Here is a 23,915-nt window from a genome sequence, read left to right as displayed (position 1 = left end):
ATGCTACTCAGGGCAACAAAGTGAGACTCTGTCTCAATAAATAAATAAATAAATGCTAAAATTCCTTTATACTACAAAAGACAAGTACCTAAATATCAACAAACAGAAAATTGAATTAAAAAATTACAATGAAAGTTTTTTTTTCCCCAGAATATTTGGGCCAAAAATGTGGGTGTGCATTTTATACATGAGAGTAAAAATACAGTATTTTGAAATATCCCTCTTTATTCCTAGCAGTATTTGTTCTGAAGACTACTTTTATCCGATATTAATATAGGCAAAGTAGCTTTTTTTGGCTAATGTTTTTATGTTATGTTTTTTCCTTCTTATTAATACTTTTATCTTTGTAGAGTTGCTATCTTATGTTAACATGCAGGGGGATCTTGCTTTTTCTTTAAATCTGACAATCTCTTCCTTTATTTATTAATGTAACTATTAACATGGTTGGTTTTAAATTTAAATTTATCTTCATCAAATTTGGAGAAAATATCAGCATCTCTCTGTCCATTCTTCTGGCTTTTCCCCTGCCCTGACTCTACTCTGGAATTTCAGTTACCTGTCAGTTGTACTTCTCACTGTTGTTACACAGTCTGAGGGCTTTGCGGTTATTTTTCACGCGTGCATGAGTGCATGCCTGTGCGCCTTTTGAGCGGCTGCTACTGTTAGGCCTTCAGGCTTACTGATCTTTTCTTCTGAAGGGTTTAATCGGCTATTGATCTCGATTGTTAATTTTTCATTTTAAGTAGTGTATGTTTTTAACCTCTCTATTGTCTAGATCTCTTCTTGCACCTTTCATTTCTCTCCTCATCAAGTTCGTATTTATACTCTATCCTCTTGAACATGTAGAACATTTATATTAACTATATTAATATCCTTATCTGCTAATCTCATCATCTTTGTCATTTCTAGGTCTGCTTCTGTTGACTGATTTTCTTTTTAACCTAGAGGGCTTATATTCTTACGTCTTTTTAAAAATACCTTGTTATTTGTGCTATTCCATTAAATACTGTCAGATCTGGGGGAGGTGGGAGAAGCAGCTGTTACCCATAATTATGTTTGATCCTTGCAAGCTTTGAGTTCAAGCATTGTTAGAGTGTACAAGAGCAGACTATAATGTTAAGGCAATTGAGCTCCACTTTCAAGGTGACACCATTCCAATACATACCTCATGTATTGAGAGGTCTTTTATACCTCATTTATTGACAATATGAACAATTTCTTATTCTGTGTGAGAGTTGCTTGATTTCTTAGTTTCTAGGTTCTTTTTTTGGTCTTGAGTATTTTCCACTCATTCTTGTGGGAATCAACACCCAGGCCAAAGTTTAGGATATCACTCTCTAGATATCCAGAGTAGAGGTGGGATATTGCCCATGGGCTAAATCTTCCATTACCTGTTGTTTGAACTAAAGTTTTATTGAAACACAGTCATACTCTTTCATTTGTGTATTTCTTTGTCTGCTTTTCCATTATAATGCCAACATCTTACTGCCTACAAAGTCCCAGATATTTATCTATTCTTTACAGAAAATGTTTGTGAACCCCTGCTTTAGAGTTTTCTCTCTGTAATGTATCTTCCTCTCTGATTACCTGCCCTGTAAATTATAGCCTTTATTAGATACCTGAAGTCTGATTTTAGTCTCTTTGACTCTCAGGCTGTATTCGGTTTTCCTTTCCACAAATAAAAACAATAGGTAAATAAATAAAAGCAAATAAAAACTTAATTACAATGAAAGTTTTTTTTTCATGGAAGTTTGTGCTAAAAACATGAGTGCACATTATACACACTACTGCATTCATTATACATGACAAAATACTGTACAGACAGGCAAAAATAACACTAACAACCACCTGCCTTATGGATGCATTTCCTTAAAAATGCTCCTTACATAATGTTATCAAAGTTGTTTTTGCTACAGTAATGTACATCTGCCTACCTACATGCTTAAATAGCATATATTAGTATTTCTGGCCTAAATTTTAGCTAAATTCCTTGCAAATGTAACTAAAGGAAGATAATGTTCTAATATACCATATGAAAACATGTTTCTAATACGAAAGAAGATGAAAATACTAAGCAACCAACCAGCTTTAACTTGTTTTTCTGAATAACATCTTTGTTTTCCTTTTGGTATATCTCCATTTTCTTTTTGGTGTTGTCCAAATCCACATTGTTGGTCAAGTTGAAAACTGCACAGAAAGGAAACAATGACATGAGGTACAGTTTCAATATAAACCTTGAGTAGAAAATAAAAACCAAATATTCGCCACAGTGACTTCTTATTCATTGAGTTGTCATTCTTTATAGCTCTACTTGTGACCTTTAATCTGCTCCACTTTACAGGCTAACTCTAGTTACTGCAACCATGTCTTCTGAGCTAAATACAAGGACTGTCCATTGCATGGAATATCTAAATATCAGGACCACTCCAGAAAACCAAAGATGTTCGTTTACCATAATCACATTAGATTTGATTTTTAGTCCCTATTCTAAGTTAAAAAGCATACACAAAAGATTGTTCAAATTTTTTAAATAAAATTAGTAAACCTGGGATATACTACAATTGTCAGTACATCAAAACTGAAAAGAACCTGAGCTCTAAAAATAGAAAACTGATCCAAAAGAATAAGAAATCATACATTTGTATAATTTATATCAAAGAAAAAAAAAACTTTTATTCACATTCTAATTTTCTCCAACATGACTAAACACAGCTGGAATTATTTTCCATGTAATCTAGATCTAGAAGAGTATCAAACAGAAAAGAATTGAACCTTAGGATGGAAAGTAATGGATAAAGGAGCACCAAAATTTACACTAAAATAATTTCTTAAGAGAAATGTTCAGAGATATGTTCAGATACTGATAAATTTTCACTGAGATAGAATTCTCTTTTTATAATTCTAACTCAAAATAATTTGAATTTTAAATGTAACACCGCCTTCTATGTTTATATATACAAATCAAAAGTTTACTACAATGCTATAAACAAAAACAATTTTTTTAATCTATTCTGAACTCATACATTATTAGCACTGCCCCAGTACCCAACTCTAAAGAGTAAGCATTAGCCTATACAAGAAAAAGTCCACATCTATAAGACTTTCCTGTTCCATAATTCAGTTTAGACCTCCCTCAACTTCTCCTGCAACCTTTCCCCATAGGTTATTAGCCCTTTTACCCCTTCTACCATTACTTACCATTGCTTCCTGTCCTAAAAACAGATGGATCTACACTCCGTAGCTCTCCCCTAGGTTCCTACAGATTGACATATTCTTATACTGGTTTCTTATAAAAATAAATATATTCTACCATATAATCCAGCAATCAAGCTCCGTGGTATTTATCCAAATGAATTCAAAACTACTATCCATACAAAAACCTACACATGAATGGTTACAACAGCTTTATTCATAATTGCCAAAAGTGGGAAGCAACCAAGATGTCCTTCAATAAATTGATAATGGAATATTATTGTTAAAAAGAAAAGAGCCAAATTTTAAAAAAATAAAATATATATATATATATATATATACATACATACACACACACACACACACACACACACACAGTTAAAAGATCAATGGCTGCCAAGCCAGGGAAGAATGAAAGGAAGAACGCAGAGGATTCTTATGACAAGGAAACCACTCTGTATGACACTATAATGGTCATCACTTGTCAAAACCAAGAAAACATAGAAGTACACAAAAAGGAACCATAATGTAAATTATGGACTTTGTATGTTAATGACAGGCTAATATAGGTTCACTGATTATCACAACATACGACTCTGACGCAGGATACTGATAGTGGGCAAGGGTATACACATGTGGGAATAGGAAGTAAAGGGGAACTCTCAATACTTCCTGCCCAATTTTGCTGCAAACCTAAAATTGCTTTTAAAAAACTTCCCATCAGGTAAGAGTTCAAAAAAGTTCTTGTTAAATTATTATGACAGAAAAATAAACTAATGCTAAAATGTATAATTATTAATGCTCTTATAGATTCAATTAAAACTTTTATAATTACAGATTTGAAAATTGCAAAATTTGGAACATTGAAAACTAAGGAAGAAATATTTATGGTTTGTGTTTTTTTTTTTATCGAGACAGAGTCTCACTATGTTGCTCTCAGCAGAGTGCCATGACATCACAGCTCAAAGCAACCCCAAACTCTGTGGCTTAAGCAATCCTCTTGCCTTAGCCTCCAAAGTAGCTGGGACTACAGGCACCAGCCACAATGCCCAGCCATATTTGTGGTTTCTTATAGTATGAATCCACAAAAAAGTAAAGGTTATCAAACTGATATTAGAGCAATTTTTTTAAAAGCCCGCCATTAACTAGAAAATAATAAAGTTACTACTGATTAAAATTTCCTAAAAAAATTACTGTAATCCTAGCATTGTGGGAGGCCAAGGCAGGTAGATGGCTTGAGCTCAGGATTTCAAGACCAGTCTGCAAAAGCAAAACCCCATCTCTGAAAATGCTGGACGTTGTAGCAGGAGCCTATAGTCCCAGCTACTTGGGAGGCTGAGGCAAGAGAATTACTTGAGCCCAAGATTTTGAGATTGCTGTGAACTGTGATGCCATGGCACACTACCAAGGGTGATAAAGTAAGACTCTACCTCAAAAAAAATAAATTAAAATAAACTATCCTAAATAGAACTCAGAATTAATCTTAAAATCTAAGTAAAATTAATCTCTTTATATACAATTTTTATGCTTATTTAAAACTTCATGATAAATTTCAATAAAAGTAAATACCAGTTTCTCAGGCCACAGCACTGTACGGGTCCTCTACAAACCTCCAGGGGAAAAATCAAAGAGAGTAAAACAATCATGGGACAGAATCAGCAGAAAAACACTGGTAACATAAATAACCAGAAGAGATCAAACCCACCAAGGAAAGATATGGCAGATGTAATTGAAGATCCCATTCACAAACAACTGGCAGAGATGTCAGAAATCGAATTCAGAATTTGGATTGCAAACAAGAATAATAAAATGGAATTAGGAATTTGAGGAGAAATTCAAAAGTTGTCTCAAGAATTTAACGAATTTAAAGACAAAACCACAAAACATTTAGACACACTGAAGCAAAAATTTGCAGCCCTAAAGGATCTGAAAAATACAGTAGAATCCCTCAGTAAAAGAATGGAGCAAGCAGAAGAAAGGATTTCTGACATTGAAGATAAAGCCTTTGAACGCTGCCAAACTCTCAAAGAAGAAGAGAAATGGAGAACAAAAACGGATCACTCTAAGAGAGCTTTGGGATAATTCGAAGAAGGCTAATATCCGACTCATTGGAATCCCTGAAACAGATGAAGTGGCCTCGCTACACACAGAGGCCCTTCTCCATGAAATCATGAAAGAGAATTTTCCAGATATGCCTAGAGATTCTGAAATTCAGATAGCAGACAGCTTCAGAACCCCAGCACGACTCAACCCAAATAAGACATCCTCCAGGCATATCATACTTAACTTCACTAAAGTTAATATGAAGGAGAAGATTCTCAAAGCAGCCAGACATAAGAAACCCATTACCTACAAAGGGAAGAATATTAGAATGACTGCAGATCTCTCTGCTGAAACTTTTCAAGCCAGAAGAGAATGGTCATCGACTTTTGATCTCCTAAACAAAATAACTTTCAACCCCGGGTCCTGTATCCAGCTAAAATGAGTTTCATTTCTGATGGAGAAATTAAATACTTTAATGACATTCATATTTGAAGAAATTTGCCATAACCAAACCAGCTCTTCAGGATATTCTCAGACCTATCCTCCATAATGACCAGCCCAATCATCTACCACAAAAATAAACGCACTCAGAAACTTTTGATCAAACTCCAACTTTCACACTGGCGAAAGGATTCAAAATGTCCACTGGACTTTTGAAAAACTCGATACCCAAAATTTTGCCAGACTTATCAATATTCTCCATTAATGTGAATGGCTTAAACTATCCTCTAAAGAGGCATAGGTTAGCTGACTGGATACAAAAATTCAGGCCAGATATTTGTTGCATACAAGAATCACAACTTAAAAGACAAATATAGACTCAGGGTGAAAGGATGGTCATCCATATTTCAAGCAAATGGTAATCAGAAAAGAGCAGGTGTTGCAATTTTATTTACAGATACAATAGGCTTTAAACCAACAAAATTAAGGAAGGATAAAAATGGTTACTTCATATTCGTTAAGGGTAATACTCAATATCATGAGATTTCAATTATTAATATCTATGCACCCAACCAGAATGCACCTCAATTTATAAGAGAAACTCTAACAGACATGAGCTACTTGATTTCCTCCAGCTCCATAATAGTCGGAGATTTCAACACTCCTTTGGCAGTGTTGGATAGATCCTCCAATAAGAAGCTCAGCAAAGAAATTTTAGATTTAAACCTAACCATCGAACATTTGGATTTAGCAGACATCTACAAAACATTTCATCCCAACAAAAGTGAATACACATACTTCTCATCAGGGAGGCGCCTGTGGCTCAGTCGGTAAGGCGCCGGCCCCATATACCAAGGGTGGTGGGTTCAAACCCGGCCCCGGCCAAACTGCAACCAAAAAATAGCCGGGCATTGTGGCGGGCACCTGTAGTCCCAGCTACTAGGGAGGCTGAGCAAGAGAATCGCTTAAGCCCAGGAGTTGGAGGTTGCTGTGAGCTGTATGAGGCCACGGCACTCTACCGAGGGCCATAAAGTGACACTCTGTCTCTACAAAAAAAAAAAAAAAAAACATGCTTCTCATCAGCCCACGGAACTTACTCCAAAATCCATCACATCTTAGGTCACAAGTCTAACCTCAGTAAATTTATAGGAATAGAAATTATTCCTTGCATCTTCTAGGACCACCATGGAATAAAAGTCGAGCTCAGTAACAACAGGAATCTGCATACTCATATAAAAACAAGGAAGTTAAATAACTTTATGCTGAATGATAGCTGGGTCAGAGATGAGATCAAGATGGAAACTGCCAAATTTTTGAAACAAAACGACAATGAAGACACGAGTTATCAGAACCTCTGGGATACCGCAAGGGCAGTCCTAAGAGGGAAATTTATAGCACTGCAAGCCTTCCTCAAGAGAACGGAAAGAGAGGAAGTTAACAACTTAATGGGACATCTCATGCAACTGGAAAAGGAAGAACATTCCAACCCCAACTCCAGTAGAAGAAAAGAAATAACCAAAATCAGAGCAGAATTGAATGAAATCAAAAACAAAACAATAATACAACAGATCAATAAATCCAAAAGTTGGTTTTTTGAAAAGGTCAATAAAACAGATAAACCTTTGGCCAAACTAATCAGGAAAAAAAGAGTAAAATCTCAAATCTCATCAATCAGAAACGACAAAGACCAAATAACAACAGACTCCACAGAAATTCAAAAAATCCTTAATGAATATTACAAGAAACTTTATTCTCAGAAATATGAAAATCTGAAGGAAACTGACCGATACTTGGAAGCACATCACCTTCCAAACTTAGCCAGAATCAAGTGGAAATGCTGAACAGGCCCATATCAAGTTCTGAAACAGCATCAACCATACAAAACCTCCCTAAAAAGAAAAGCCCGGGACCAGATGGTTTCATGTCAGAATTCTACCAAACCTTTGAAGAGGAATTAGTACCTATATTACTCAACCTGTTCCAAAGGCAGAAAAAGAAGAAAGACTACCCAACACATTCTACGAAGCAAACATCACCCTGATCCCCAAACCAGGAAAAGACCCAACAAGAAAAGAAAATTATAGACCAATATCACTAATGAATATAGATGCAAAAATACTCAACAAGATCCTAACAAACAAAATCCAGCAACACATCAAACAAATTATACATCATGACCAAGTCAGTTTTATCCCAGGGTCTCAAGGCTGGTTCAATATATGTAAATATATAAGTATAATTCAGCACATAAACAAATTAAAAAACAAAGACCATATGATTCTCTCAATCGATGCAAAAAAGCGTTTGATAATATCCAGCATCCCTTCATGATCAGAACACTTAAGAAAATTGGTATAGAAGGGACATTTCTTAAACTGATAGAGGACACCTACAGCAAACCCATAGCCAATATCATATTGAATGGAGTTAAACTGAAATCATTTCCACTCAGATCAGGAACCAGACAAGGCTGCCCATTGTCTCCATTGCTCTTTAACATTGTAATGGAAGTTTTAGCCATTGCAAGTAGGGAAGAAAAGGCGATCAAGCGTATCCATATAGGGTCAGAAGAGATCAAACTGTCGCTCTTCGCAGATGATATGATTGTATATCTGGAAAAAAACACCAGGGATTCTACTACAAAACTCGTAGAAGTGATCAAGGAATACAGCAGCGTCTCAGGTTACAAAATCAACATTCATAAATCGGTAGCCTTTATATATACCAACAACAGTCAAGTTGAAAAATCAGTTAAGGGGGCGGCGCCTGTGGCTTAAGGAGTAGGGCGCTGGTCCCATATGCCGGAGCTGGCGGGTTCAAACCTAGCCCCAGCCAAAAAAAAAAAGAAAAATCAGTTAAGGACTCTATTCCATTCACAGTAGTGCCAAAAAAGATGAAATATTTGGGAGTTTATCTAACAAAAGACGTGAAAGATCTCTATAAAGAGAACTATGAAACTCTAAGAAAAGAAATAGCTGAAGATGTTAACAAATGGAAAAACATACACGCTCATGGCTGGGAAAAATCAACATTGTTAAAATGTCCACACTACCTAAAGCAATATATAATTTTAACGCAATCCCTATTAAAGCTCCATGGTTATACTTTAAGAAAAACCATACTTCGTTTTATATGGAATCAGAAAAAACCTCGAATAGCCAAGACATTGCACAGAAATAAAAACAAAGCAGGAGGAATCACGCTACCAGACCTCAGACTATACTACAAATGGATAGTGATCAAAACAGCATGGTACTGGCACAAAAACAGAGAAGTAGATGTCTGGAACAGAATAGAGAACCAAGAGATGAACCCAGCTACTTACCGTTATTTGATCTTTGACAAGCCAATTAAAAACATTCACTGGGGAAAAGATTCCCTATTTAAGAAATGGTGCTGGGTGAACTGGCTGGCAACCTGCAGAAGACTAAAACTTGACCAATGCCTTTCACCATTAACTAAGATAGACTCTCACTGGATTAAAGATTTAAACTTAAGATGTGAAACTATAAAAATACTAGAAGAGAGTGCAGGGAAAACCCTTGAAGAAATCGATCTGGGAGAGTATTTTATGAGGAGGACCCCCCAGGCAATTGAAGCAGCTTCAAAAATACGCTATTGGGACCTGATCAAACTAAAAAGCTTCTGCACAGCCAAGAACACAGTAAGTAAAGCAAGTAAACAGCCCTCAGAATGGGAGAAGGTATTTGTGGGTTATGTCTCCGACAAAGATTTAATAACCGGAATCCACAGAGAACTCAAACGTATAAGCAAGAAAAGAACAAGTGATCCCATCACAGGCTGGGCAAGGGATTTGAAGAGAAACTTCTCTGAAGAAGACAGGCGCGCAGCCTACAGACATATGAAAAAATGCTCATCATCTTTAATCATCAGAGAAATGCAAATCAAAACTACTTTGAGATGTCATCTAACTCAGTAAGATTAGCCTATATCACAAAATCCCAAGACCAGAGATGTTGCCGTGGATGTGGAGAAAAGGGAACACTTCTACACTGCTGGTGGGAATGCAAATAATACATTCCTTTTAGAAAGATATATGGAGAACACTTAGAGATCTAAAAATAGATCTGCCATTCCATCCTATAATTCCTCTACTAGGCATATACCCAGAAGACCAAAAATCACATCATAACAAAGATATTTTTACCAGAATGTTTATTGCAGCCCCATTCATAATTGCTAAATCATGGAAAAAGCCCAGGTGCCCATCGATCCACAAATGGATTAATAAACTGTGGTATAAGTACAACATGGAATATTATGCAACCTTAAAGAAAGATGGAGACTTTACCTCTTTCATGTTTACATGGATGGAGCTGGAACATATTCTTTTTAGTAAAGTATCTCAAGAATGGAAGAAAAAGTATCCAATGTACTCAGCCCTACTATGAAACTAATTTATGGCTTTCACATGAAAGCTATAACCCAGTTACAACCTAAGAATACGGGGAAGGTGGAAAGGGAGGGGAGAGAGGGGCGAGGTGGGCAGAGGGAGGGAGATTGGTGGGATTACACCTGCAGTGCATCTTACAAGGGTATATGTCCAACTTAGTAAATGTGGAATGTAAATGTCTTAGCACAATAACTAAGAAAATGCCAGGAAGGCTATGTTAACCAGTGTGATGAAAATGTGTCAAACGGTCTATGAAACTAGTGTATGGTGCCCCATGATCACATTAATGTACACAGCTATGATTTAATAAAATAAAATAAAAAAGTAAATACCAATTTGTTTCATTTTTTTAATTTAGAAAGCAAAGGTAATAGTAATATAATAGGTGCAAATCATAATCATAGATCATGCAAGCCTCTTCTTTTAAAAAGAAAAGAATCATAATAGTGAATTACTATACATTTAAAACTTTTCAGATCAAGCCTCATTCATGTCCTAATGAATCAAGTTGGTATAATAGCCTTGAAGAAAAAGAAATAGAAGCTAATTTTCTGTAACAATCATTTGACCCTTTCTCTACTTACTTATTTAGCTCAGACGTTGACCTGCCTTTAGCCAAGTATTAAAAGGAAACAAAAAACCTATTGTATTTTCTGAAAAATTTAATGTTATTTAAGTACAATTTTGAAGTCTTTTGACCTCCAGAATTTATAATTAAAGCCCTTAGGACTTTCTCACCCTTTTCAAATAAGTATTCTCTACACCAAAAGAATAATCCATTTATTATAAAACTAAGAACAAATCTTTGAGATAATTCCTAGGGCCATAAGGAAGAATATTCATGTATAGATTGTCCTAACCACAGAAAAGAATCTATTGTTAATGCCATAAAAAGTGCATCTTCACATATGCCCCTTCTATTGTAAATTTCTGGTGTCATTATTGGAAATTATCATTTTTTTAAATTTTTATACTTGTGATGTCCAAAGGATTCATAATGACTTACATAACAAAATAACCTCAATCTCCAATTTATGAATCCTCAAATGTTGATCTATCTGAGGCACCCTACTAAGTATAGTCCTCTCACTCTAGGCTTAAACATTTTCAGTAGTACCCTTCTACCTATAAGGTCAAGTTCAAACTCCTTTAATATCCTCCAAAAATACAGCCCCAAACTACTTTTTTTCTTCTCATCTCTTTCCCACAGAACCCCATGTTATAGACTCAGACTATTAGCTTCTTTCTTCGCCTACCAAATACTTTCATGGGCCTGAGAGAAAGAAAAACCTAAGTTTTCAAATTTTAAAATTCAAATTTTAAAATCTGCCTCCATTATTTACTAGCAATATAATGCTGGGCACAATACTTAAGTTGTCTCTTAGAGTTCTGAAAAATTTAGGAGATAATGTGTGTACAGTTCAGTCTGGTACTTAGCAAGTACCCATTAAATTAACATTTTATACTTTTGATTAACACAAAGAGTCATACAGATATCACAAACATTTAATGACTCATCTTTAAAAGTATGAAGAAAAGCAAAAGTAGAAGGCTATTGAAGGAAGATTTAAAAAGGCAGTTTTTCATAACAAGCTGAACAATGCCACACAACTGAGCGGTGGAGCCACACCCTCACACAACTGAAAAGATCTAAAACGAAAGTCTACCTCATCCTTCATTTCTGCACACTCCCCACCCAACAGAACAAAATAAAAAATACTGCCTATTCTCCAGCCTTTATTATCTTGATTAATACCATACAAGTGCTTCATCCAGGCCAAGTCCTAATTTGTTCATTCATCCTTGCTTATTCTAATTCACATTCAGGGGTCCTCAAAACAGGGGGGCCAGTTCACTGTCCCTCAGACCGTTGGAGGGCCAGACTATAGTTTAAAAAAAAAACAACTGTGAACAAATTCCTGTGCACACTGCACATATCTTATTTTAAAGTAAAAGAACAAAACGGGAACAAATGCAATCACACTGCCTCATGGATTACTAAATTGTGGTGTATGTACACCATGGAATATTATGCAGCCTTAAAGAAAGATGGAGACTTTACCTCTTTCATGTTTACATGGATGGAGCTGGAACATATTCTTCTTAGTAAAGTATCTCAAGAATGGAAGAAAAAGTATCCAATGTACTCAGCCCTACTATGAAACTAATTTATGGCTTTCACATGAAAGCTATAACCCAGTTACAACCTAAGAATAGGGGGAAGGGGGAAAAGGGAAGTGGGCGGAAGGAGACTGATTGGTGGGATTACACCTGCAGTGCATTTTACAAGGGTACATGTGAAACTTAGTAAATGTAGAATGTAAATGTCTTAACACAGTAACTAAGAAAATGCCAGGAAGGCTATGTTAACCAGTGTGATGAAAACTTGTCAAACCGTCTATAAAACCAGTGTATGGTGCCCCATGATCGCATTAATGTACACAGCTATGATTTAATAAAAAAATAAATAAATAACTAAAAGGTTAAAAAAAAAGACTTATTATGTTAAATTATAGTTATTAGGTGATATAATTATCTCCCCCTTTATAGTCTGAGCTTATTGAAAGCAAATATCATATATCCCCAGCAGTAAAGCAGTTTTACACACAATTAACAAATTACTTATTGAATTAAAGTTCAAAAAATAAAACTATAAAATCCATGAGGTTAGTTCCCAAAACTCATTAATTATCTCCAAATACAACATGAACTATTCTATAATCAACATGATCAGGATTTACATTTGATTATTTAGAAAAGTCTGCTAAAGGGAAATATCAATCTCTCTCTTTAAATGCTTTAACTTAAAATGTATACCATAAGTATATTGTCATTCTCTAACTTAATGACATACAGCCAAATTCTAGTCTGTTTTAATTAGAGTTCTGCTCCTATGGATCACAAATGTCATATACATTTCAGTTTCCACTTTTTAGAAAGCAAATAAAGAACCTGAGAAACAGAATTCTAGAGTTTTGCAATTTCTCCCTCATATATTATTTAAATTACATAACTACAATAACAAGTATAACTGGCATTAAGAAGGTTTCGTCTACAATTCCTCTACTAGGTATATATCCAGAAGACCAAAAATCACATTATAACAAAGATATTTATACCAGAATGTTCACTGCAGCCCAATTCATAATTGCTAAGTCATGGAAAAAGCCCAAGTGCCCATCGACCCACGAATGAATTAATAAATTATGGTAGATGTACACCATGGAATATTATGAGCCTTAAAGAAAGATGGAGACTTTACCTCTTTCATGTTTACATGAATGGAGGTGGAACATATTCTTCTTAGCAAAGTGTCTCAAGAATGTAAGAAAAAGTATCCAATGTACTCAGCCCTACTATGAAACCAATTTATAGCTTCCATATGAAAGCTAGAACACAATTTTAGTCCAAGAATATAGGGAAAGGGGAGAGGATAGGTGGAGAGAGGGTAATCCGTGGGACCACACCTAAGATGCATCTTACAAGGGTATATGTGACATTTACTAAATGTAGAATATAAATGTCTTAACACAATAACTAAGAAAATGCCATGAAGGCTATGTTAACCAGTTTGATGAAAATATTTCAAATTGTATATAAAACCAGCACATTGTACCCCATGATTTATTAACGTACACAGCTATTATTTAATAAAAAAAAAAAAAAGAAGGTTTGGTTTACCAATGACAATAATTTTTAGTCTATAAATAAACTGGTGAGAGAAGTACAGAGGTGCCCTTGAGGGCAGCTTCTAATGGACAGCATTCACCATGCATTCATCAAGTCTTAGGCCTTTAGTCAATGCATTTTATGGAAAGGATGTCATTTACTCCAATGAGACAATTAAGTGGAAGTTGGTTAAGAGTTTCCACACACTGCAATTGAAGACAATCCTTCATGAGTATACTTAACGGCAGAATCAGTTTCGATTAAATGGTCTGGTTAAAAAAAAAAAAAAAAACATTAACATATTGTATATCCTAAATATTCAGACTCTCTCTTCCCTGTTGATTCTAGTTTCTACTTCTGGACATATACCTTCAAATCAACTCATCTCAGAACAAAAATATATATTTTTTTAAATCACACTCAATTAGAAACTTATGCCAGAATCAAGATTCTCTCATAGCTCATCTCTTAAACCTGTTCCCCTCCTTCTTTGCTCCTCGGTTTCTTTGTTATCCTGACTGAACTTGTGACCATGTATTCAACTTGTTCTTCTGCAACATCTGTAATCTCCTTTCCATTGATTGCCAGACTTTTCACTAATCAGCTTAAATACACGCCAGCTGTCCTTCCTCAGGAAGGTTTGGTTTACCAATGACAATAATTTTTAGTGCCATCTTACTGTACCTATGCGTAGCCAGATTTCTACATATCTGCACACCTGCCACATTCCAGCGAGATTTCTTTCTGGTTTATCTTCTCAGTCTATATCCTAACTTTTCCATTTTGCCTTGACACTCCCAATTCTACCATCTTTTCAACTAAAATCCATAGTTACTCATGGTTACCAAGATTACATACAAAGTACAATAAGTAAATTAGAATGAAAAAGCAACGGCACCAAGGCACTAAACAATCCTAGAAAAACAGTACGATATGCTCTGTACACACTTTTGCTAAGGTATTAACAAATGAACTTAGACATTTTAGAAAAGTCTCAATAACAGTTTTAACAAAAATTTTCTGGATTTTCTCAGGAAATAAATTTTAAAAATTAGAATAATCATTCTTTAGGGATTTGAATTTTCTAAAAATTTATCGTATATAAATCTTATAAAGAATAATCAATTTTATAATCATCATATTTTAATAATAAATATTGAGCTATTTAATAATAAGTATTGGCTATCAAGTTTGAGAGAAGAATGAAAAAGATGACTCCCAGTCTCATATTAATTTTCATAGCCTATGACCCTTATGTCATTTCCAAACTTGCACTTAGTAATAATTATGGCAACTTTAAAATCCTGCATTAATAACAACTTCTAGACTTTTTTCATTTTAATTTTTTATAAAATTTTAAAATTATTATGGATACATAATAGCTGTATATCTTCATAGAGTACGTGTGTTTTCTAATTCACATACAATGTGAATGAATCAAATCAGGGTAACTAGAATAGCCACCACCTTGGGCATTTATCATTTCTTTCAGTTAGGAACATTCCAATTCCACTCTTTTTGTTACAGACTTTTTAATATCTCTGAAATTTTACTTAAGAAAACAGAAACAATACTTTTATTGTGACATAAGGATCCTTTTGACTAATCACATCAGAAAAAAAGACAGTGAGATTACTCTAACCTCTGATTCCAGAATAATACTGAACAATAGAATGCTACTTCACCATCAACTGCTTCAAAGTATTTTCCAAATGCTGTATCTACAGAAGCATAAATTATGGCAAACACATGGCTTTAGTCACCAAGAATACAGTTAACAGAAATCCTATTTTTTAAAAAAATCAAAACATACTTTCCTTTAAACTATCTTAACACATTATCAATATAAACCTACCTTCCCAGCTGTAAGGTGTTACTACCCCTATTAATCATATTTTTCCTAAGATAAAATATTACTTAAGCATGTCCTTTATTTAAATGTGCCTTCAATTTGACAAACATGATCCACGTGCAAAAGAAAGTAATTACGTAAACATTAGCTATCACAACAAAACCTATTAGAGATTTTTATGTGAGATGTTGCCCTAGCCATCTAAAAGATAAAATTACAAATTCTTATAGGCTAGCACTGCAAATTAAAAACATACCAATTTCTTCCACTTCTTCTAGGAAATCATTATATTCTCTTAGACTAGGAAAGTCTTCTTCCCTCTTATTATATCTTTAAGAGAACCAAAAAAAAAAAAACAATCAATATAAGACATATCATTCTTATCTTTTTTATTATTTGAGATAGACCATTTTTTTCAACATTATCTAACTGGTTTATTTGTTCCTATCTAATTTATACATGATATATAAAAAGGAATTTGTGCACGACACTGTTTCTTTCTTTTTTTTTTTTTTTGGAGACAGAGTCTCACTTTGTCACCCTCAATAAAGTGCCGTGGTGTCACAGCTAACAACAACCTCAAACTCAAGTGATCCTCCTGCCTCAGCCTCCCAAGTAGCTGGGACTACAGGCACCCACCACAACACCTGGCTATTTTTAGAGAGGGGATCTCACTCTTGCCCAGGCTGGTCTCAAACCTGTGAGCTCAGGCAATCCACCTGCCTCGGCCTCCCAGAGTACTGGTATTACAGCCAGGAGTCACAGCACCCAAACCCCACAACACTGTCTCCTTACACCAGGTTTGTTAATTAGACCAAAAATGTTTTCTTAAAGTCTTACAACTATGAAGAATAAGTAGAATTAAGAGGAAATGGTACAATATGTAAAATTCATGTAAGACTTAAGGGAAAGATTGGGAAATGAGCTTATATAAGGTGTTATCATTGGAAATTATGATATTGTTTACTTCTAATAAATTAAGACTCATTAATTAAACAAAAAAATAACTTAAAAGTGACTCCTGTATTTTCCATAACAGTTATAGTCTAAAGAATTCTAGATTAGGAAAATTGGTAAACATAATAGAACCTCCATACGTGGACTACCTCCTCAACTTCACCTAGTTTTCGTAGGGACATATACCATATGTATGCGTAAGTATAGGAATAAAGTTCTAAAGTTCTTAGATTGACCGGTTTGTTACAGTCCCTTGAGTGGTCAACTTACAGAGGTTCTAGATTGTATATTGTAATGTACCGTGAAGAATTGGAAAACTATAAGGAATTAACAATAAAAGATCAGAATCTACGAGACTACCTCCCAGAAGTGATCCAAATATAGTAAAACCTCCACAGTTCAGCACCTCCCTACACTGACCAGCTCCTCAAGTTGAACTAATTTTCTTAGACGAGAAATGCACCACCTGTATGCATCAGCACAGTAGGCCTAGTGCCTTAAGTTGATCACTTCACCTCTTTTCATATGTTGACCAATTTGTTACAGTTCTTTGGGTGGTCAACTTACAGAGGTTGTACTACAATAAAAGAGCAGCTAGGAGCACTGATAAAGTATCATTGGTTAGATACTAGGAAGATACTGCTAAAACACTGATGTCCTGGGTTGAAATGGATACTACCAAAAGTAAGAAGAAAGTAAATAAATATATTATTTTAATTTCAAAAGCAATAGGATGCCTTATAATAAAAGAACAGATAAATGAAACCCAAAACTCCTCAATGAGTAAAAACTAAACCTAAATTGTAAATCAAAAAGATTAGGTCTGTATATTTAACTATACACACACACACTATACCTACATATGTATGAGTGGATTATATAACATACATATATAACATGTATGTGGATTCTATAACATACATACCAAAATAAATTGTAGCCAACATAGAATTTTCTCTAATAACCTTCAAATCTCAACTTAATGTTACCTCCTCAGCCCTACTTGACATCACTGACCTACCAAGACTTAGCCACTAACTTCATAACCACTTCCTCAATTTATAAAAATGAGGAAGCTCTGTTTGCTTGTTTTATTGTCTTTTTGCTATACTGTAAGTCTCATAAGAACAGAATTTATAGCCACTTTATTCATCATTTCATACCTACTGCCTAACATGCATAACACAGTTTTTACACAGTAGATATTCAATACGTATCTACTAAATAAATTAAACAAATAGGAAATGAATTATAAAGCCATCAATCAAGAGACTCTTTTTTAACAAAAATTAGATTAATGATATTACTTAGTTCTCTAAGAACTTTAATTTGTGTTAAACAAATATATAGATGAATTTATAGTTATTCACTTGCCACTCTGCCCGTATTTATATCAGCAAACAATGGTATCGATTATTGAAATAATTGTTAAAGTCCTTTTTGTTGACTGAATCATTCAAGCAATAATACTTACATCTTTAGCACTTTTTTCCGAATCTCAACCTCTTTGTCAACAGTGGGATCTTCAAAGAGTTGCACCCTGAAGTTGCTCTTTCTAAGTGGAGTACCACACTCAGGACAGTTTCCAGCTCCTCTCACAAACAATAAGTCCACACAACTCTCACACCTGTAGGGAGAGAAAAAACATAACACTTAAGCGAGTGTTCAAATCTGTAACAAATCTGAGTAGTTTGCCCCTTTGAGGGAGGGTGAGACATGAAAATTAGTCATTGCTACTTAAAATGTTACCAATACACCTTTTGGAAAATGTTCGTTTTCATCTGGAGCTTACTTTTCAGATATAGGTATCATAAGGGTCATCAATTTGGTTTTACAAATTAAACAAATTCATAAAAATAAACTGAGTAGGAAACTTGGAAGATTCAGAACAGCAGGATAGGGCAAACTCAAACAGCATGTAAAAGACTGGACACTTCCATGCCCAGCCCAGTATCAACCTTAGGCCTCGGCAAGAGAAGCCTCTACTAAAGGCCTGCACTTCACAGAGCCCTGAATACCCCAAGCGGTAAAAGAGACTCTTTTTGTTCCTTTCACCCCTGTAAGGAAATTTTTTGAAAGTTCAGCACCAATTGAGCAAATGAAAACCACAAGAGAGAGGTTCTAGCAAAACAAGGCCCCATAGATGATAAAGAATTTAAGAATGTCCGGTATTATATGGAGAAGAAAAAATCAATACAGCTTCCACCATGAGAAATCCTAGAAAGAGCAGCAGCTTTTAAAAGCTTTATTCAGTTAAAGTTGACTGCCCCAAATCAACTAAAGTGATTGCCCAAGTAAGCCAAGTTTCCCAGAAACCTGCACCCCTTCTCTTCTCTTTTGGGTAGTAAAATTTTGAGATAAGCATAGAAGTTCTTGGAAGTCTTGAGTTGAAAACACAAGGAACTGGAGAGGTGGACCTCTGTAGAAAGATTCCTGGGGGGACCAGTTTGCATATATTGTTTAGATGGATCTAGGTAACACCTAACCATCTCTGCCCTGCCCCAACAGATCCATGCTACCACTCAGACTGGTGAAAAGGCTGGATAGGAGAGATCAATTCCTTTACCCTCTGGTTTTTAAGGGTGCAGGCCACTGCGAGCTCAAGATGCAGTATAGGAACTCAGGCTAGGCCTAGGACGCAGCTTAAATTATAATTTTTATATTCAAATATTCTGATAATATTCAAACACTTGTAGACCTTCTGTTGTAATTTTGCCCAACTCCATATGTTTTAGTGACAAACATTCCTACTCACTCCTTTTTTTAAGCAATACCTGAACTTACGTATTTCCTCATCTTGAGTTTCTGTACAACATACTTCATGAAGGCAGAATTTGACCTATTTTGTTCTCTATCCCCAGGGCCTGTCAATAAGTACTCATTAGATAAACCTTACAGAACAAAAAATAATAAATAAAACACAATAGGAAAAAGAGAAATTCTAATGAATGAAAGAAAGTTGATTCCTTCCAAGTTGTGTATGGAATAAGCTAAATGAACAGAATGATAAAGGGAAATAAGAATTTTCAGGGTTGCTAATAAGATATTAATATTGGCCTTTACATATTTCTATCTCAATGGTATCTTCAAAAAACAGCAGGAAAAAATATCCCAAAAATATTTTATAAATAGTTTTATTACCAAGATCAACAAAGTCCCAGATAAATCACTTCAGGGAGTTTAGAAGTGGTACATTTTCACCACTCTTCGAAACTGAAACAGACACACTTTATAACCGTACTGATTAAAGATATTTATAAGCAAGTATCCAAAATATTCAAAATTATATACCCAGGTCATAGAGACTAGACTCAGTCAAACAATTCAGTTACCAAGGTAATACAGAACACTACCATTTCTAGAATTCATAGTGTGTATTTGACATATTATTTGTTTCCAAAATCAGTTGAACATCTCTTTTTTTTTACAATCTGCCTTAAATCATAACAATTTAAAAAGTATAAAGATCTTTTACAGTAGTTTATTCTCTTATATAGCATTTTCCCTTTCTAATTCTAACTGCTAAGAGAATGCTTTTTTTTTTTTGAGACAGTCTCAAGTTGTCTCAAGCTGGATAGAGCACTATGGCGTCACAGCTCACAGCAACTTCAAACTCTTGGGCTTAAGCAATTCTCTTGCCTCAGCCTCCCAAGTAGCTGGGACTACAGATGCCCGCCACAACGCCCAGCTATTTTTTTGTTCTTGTTGCAATTGTCATTGTTGTTTTAGCAGGTCCGGGCCAGGTTTGAACCCACCAGCCTCAGTGTATGTGGCCGGTGCCCTACTCATTGAGCTAAGGGCTCCACCAAAGGATACTTGGCTCAAGCGGATAAGGCACCAGCCACATAACACCTGAACTGCCGGGTCTGAATCCAGCCCGGACCCGCCAAACAACAATGATGGCTGCAACCAAAAAACAGCTGGGCGTTGTGGCAGGCACTTGTAATCCCAGCTACTTTAGGAGGCAGAGGCAGGAGAATGGCCTGAGCCCAGGAGTCGAAGGCTGCTGTGAGCTGTGATGTCACAGTACTCAACCCAGGATGACAACTTGAAGCTCTGTCTCAAAAGAAAAAAAAAAAGCTCAAACAACATAGAATTATACAGAGAAAAAACTGAAAGTTTTACTTCATTCTGTTCTGTAACTCACTGCCCACAGGTCACACACTACTGCTGAATCTAGCATTTATGTGGTCATATCTTCTATAAATTCATGAAATGTATATAAACAAAACATCATGTAAAAAAAGAACAGAAGTTGATAATTACTAGTTCACTTTATCTGACAAGAAGGCAACAGTACATGGATGATCTCTTGCCTCCAAGTGTGTTTTTTTCAAACAAAATCTTATATTCTATAGAACAAAGAAAAATTTACTGAAAAAGCTGAAATCTTCAGTCCAAAACATTTTTGTGGCTTTTGTTTTAAAACCCAAAATGCTACCCTCACTCTCTTATCTCTTGAATTACTTATTTTTAGCAGATTTTTTCTTTTGTCAAGAATATTCAGCTGTTTAAATTCCCTTGTTAAGATTTTCAATTAACTTGTTTGCTTTACTTTTTAAAGAAAAACTATATTCCATGCATAATTATTAAAACAGACTGACATAGAAAAAGATCGTTTCTCACAAACCTTATATAACACTCTGTAAAGTAAGTGTAAACTAGTTGTATCATTACTTTCCATTCTTCTTGAGGTCCTTGGCTTCTAGAAACAACTCAAAACAAAAGCCTATGGTTTATGAAAAAAACTGATGTCTATTTAAGAAAAATTTTATTCCCAAAATAAATTATCTCTTAAATCCAGGTGTACAGAATTCTATAAGGCAGAAAGTGAAAATCAATTTAAAAAAAAAAAAATTCCCCCAAAATTTGCTGCCTCATTTTTCTATACAAATGAATTGAAAAAGCCTTATCTTTGGGCTCAGCGCCTGTAGCTCAGTGCTAGGATGCGGGCCACATGCACCACGGCTGTTTTGTTCGAACCCAGCCTGGGCCTGCTAAACAACAACAACAAAAAAAAAATAGCCAGTCATTGTGGTAGGCCCCTGTACTCCCAGCTACTTGGTAGGAGGTAAGAGAGTCGCTTAAGCCCAAGAGTTTGAGATTGCTGTGAGCTGTGACTCCACAGCACTCTACGGAGGGCGACATAGTAAGACTCTGTCTCCAAAAAAAAAGAAAAGCCTTATCTTTGAACACCAAACTTTAGGAATCTTCATGGAACTCAATTGTTTGATAAAATCTTTAACTGAATTAGAAATTTCAGAGGTAGAAGTAAGCTAAAGTAAGCTAAATTAATAAAAGAGTATCAGTGCTCAATAATAAAATGTCAATACCTGTTGCATTTTAGATCATGACTCACTAAAGCCTCTGATGATTATTAGCAATTTTCAGCAGTATTTTTTAAGAATGTATATTTTTGCCTCAGCCTCCCAAGTAGCTGGGACTACAGGCACCCACCACAAGGCCAGGCTATTTTTTGTTGCAATTGTTGTTCTTTAGCTGGCCTGGGCTGGGTTTGAACCCTCCAGCCTCCGTATATGTGGCTGACATCGTAACCACTGTGCTACGGGCGCAGAGCCCATAAGTATATATATATATTTTTTTTTTCTATGAGCAGGAGAAAAAAACCACTATTACCTCGAATATGGTGATGAGTAGCCTATAGGTAGGCCAGTTATTTCTGTTCTAAATTGTAGGCATTGATGGCACAAAAGCATTTATCTCTGATTGAGGATATATATTTTTTACTTAGAAATCTTATCTGTTCCTAGTGTAGTACTCATCAAAAATGTTTATAAAAAAGAATTAATTATGCAGGTGCAGTTGATTTACAGAGCAATTCTATTTAATGATTAAAATCATCCACACACCTGTTTGCCTAAATTGGGGAAAACGAATCATTCACAAAACATATTTTTAAAGTGGTTATATCTAATTTTAGTTGTTATTTTTAAATTTTTAGGCATTTTTATGACCTGCTATTTTTTTTTTTTTTTTGCAGTTCTTAGCCGGGGCTGGGTTTGAACCCGCCACCTCCGGCATATGGGGCCGGCGCCTTACTCCTTTGAGCCACAGGTGCCACCCTATTTTTTTTTTCTTTTTTTTTTTTTTTACATATGCATTTTTTGCCTTCACAAAATTGAAGAGGCTTAAAATTTAACAACAATAACAATGTTAAAGATAAGGACTAGAAACAAAAACTTCGTAATGAAGGAACAAACATAAATACATTCAGAAATCAGAATTGCTGCTTCAAAATATTCAGCAATAATAATAACAATAATGCAAAGGAAGTAACATTCACATTGTCAAATAAGTGTATGTCTATTATAGAGTACTTTGACTCAGATTCAGTATGGAGTTATCAGTTAACTTATTATGTTTTTTTACTCAAACAATAGACAACTAATATTTATAAATAAAAGTAAAGGATAATTTCAAAAACAGATCATGCCAAATCTTATAGACAATAGAAAAAGAAGAAATACTTCAAAATCATTCTACTTGATCTGGATACACCTGATATTAAAATTGGAGAGAATACGAGAATATATTATTACAAAGGGGAAATTACAAACATATTTCACTTATAAATGAGGATGTAATATCCCAAACAACATATTAACAAGTTGAATTAAAAATTAATGTTTAAGTAATATACTTTGGTCAAAATTAAACCAATTTATGTAAGAATTAGTCACTATTTTCTTTTCTCTTTTTTTTTTTCCACTTTTCCTTTCCCTCACTCACTCCCTCCTCCTCTGTCTGGTCTCCCTTTCCCCCATGCCCCACTGTGTCATTAATTGTCATTAAATGCCCTCATATCACAATTGAATACATAGGATTCATACTTCTCCATTCCTGTGATGCCTCACTAAAAATAATGTGTTCCACCTCCATCCAGGTTAGTACAAATGCTGCAAAATCTCCATTTTTTATGGTTGAATAATATTCAACGGTATACATATACCTCAGCTTACCAATCCATTCCTGGGTTGAAGGACATTTAGGTTGTTTCCACATTTTAGCAATTGTAAATTGGGCTGCGATAAACAGCCTAGTACAAGTGTCTTTATAATAAAAGGGTTTTTTTCCTAGATAGAAGCCCAGTAATGGGATTGCAGTATCAAACGAGAGGTCTAGGTTGAGTTCTCTGAGGTTTCTCCATACTTTCTTCCAAAAAGGTTGTATTAGTTTCCAGTCCCACCAGCAGTGTAAAAGTGTTCCTTTCTCTCCACATCTGCACCAGTATCTGCAGTTTTGAGATTTTGTGATGTGGGCCATTCTCACTGGGGTTAGATGATATCTCAGGGTAATTTTAATTTGCATTTCTCTAATAATTAGGGA

General features: G+C 35.0%; 1 protein-coding gene across 3 annotated transcripts in view; it reads right to left on the bottom strand.

Annotated features, from left to right (window-relative positions):
* MNAT1 (MNAT1 component of CDK activating kinase) overlaps nt 1–23,915 on the bottom strand; it is a 290,256-nt gene that overhangs the window by 219,421 nt on the left and 46,920 nt on the right. For all 3 annotated transcript variants that reach the window (XM_053602544.1, XM_053602545.1, XM_053602546.1), the window contains exons 2-4: nt 18,043–18,195; nt 15,868–15,941; nt 2,084–2,187 (exon numbers count right to left, since the gene is read on the bottom strand). In XM_053602544.1, the coding sequence (XP_053458519.1) occupies nt 2,084–2,187; nt 15,868–15,941; nt 18,043–18,195 (331 nt within the window). The remainder of the gene's footprint in view (nt 1–2,083; nt 2,188–15,867; nt 15,942–18,042; nt 18,196–23,915) is intronic.

This window comes from Nycticebus coucang, chromosome 9 (assembly GCF_027406575.1).
Source record: "Nycticebus coucang isolate mNycCou1 chromosome 9, mNycCou1.pri, whole genome shotgun sequence".
NCBI classification, from domain to species: Eukaryota; Metazoa; Chordata; class Mammalia; order Primates; family Lorisidae; genus Nycticebus; species Nycticebus coucang.
Note: the sequence above shows the minus strand (reverse complement) of the source record. Positions and strands in the feature narration are given on the sequence as shown.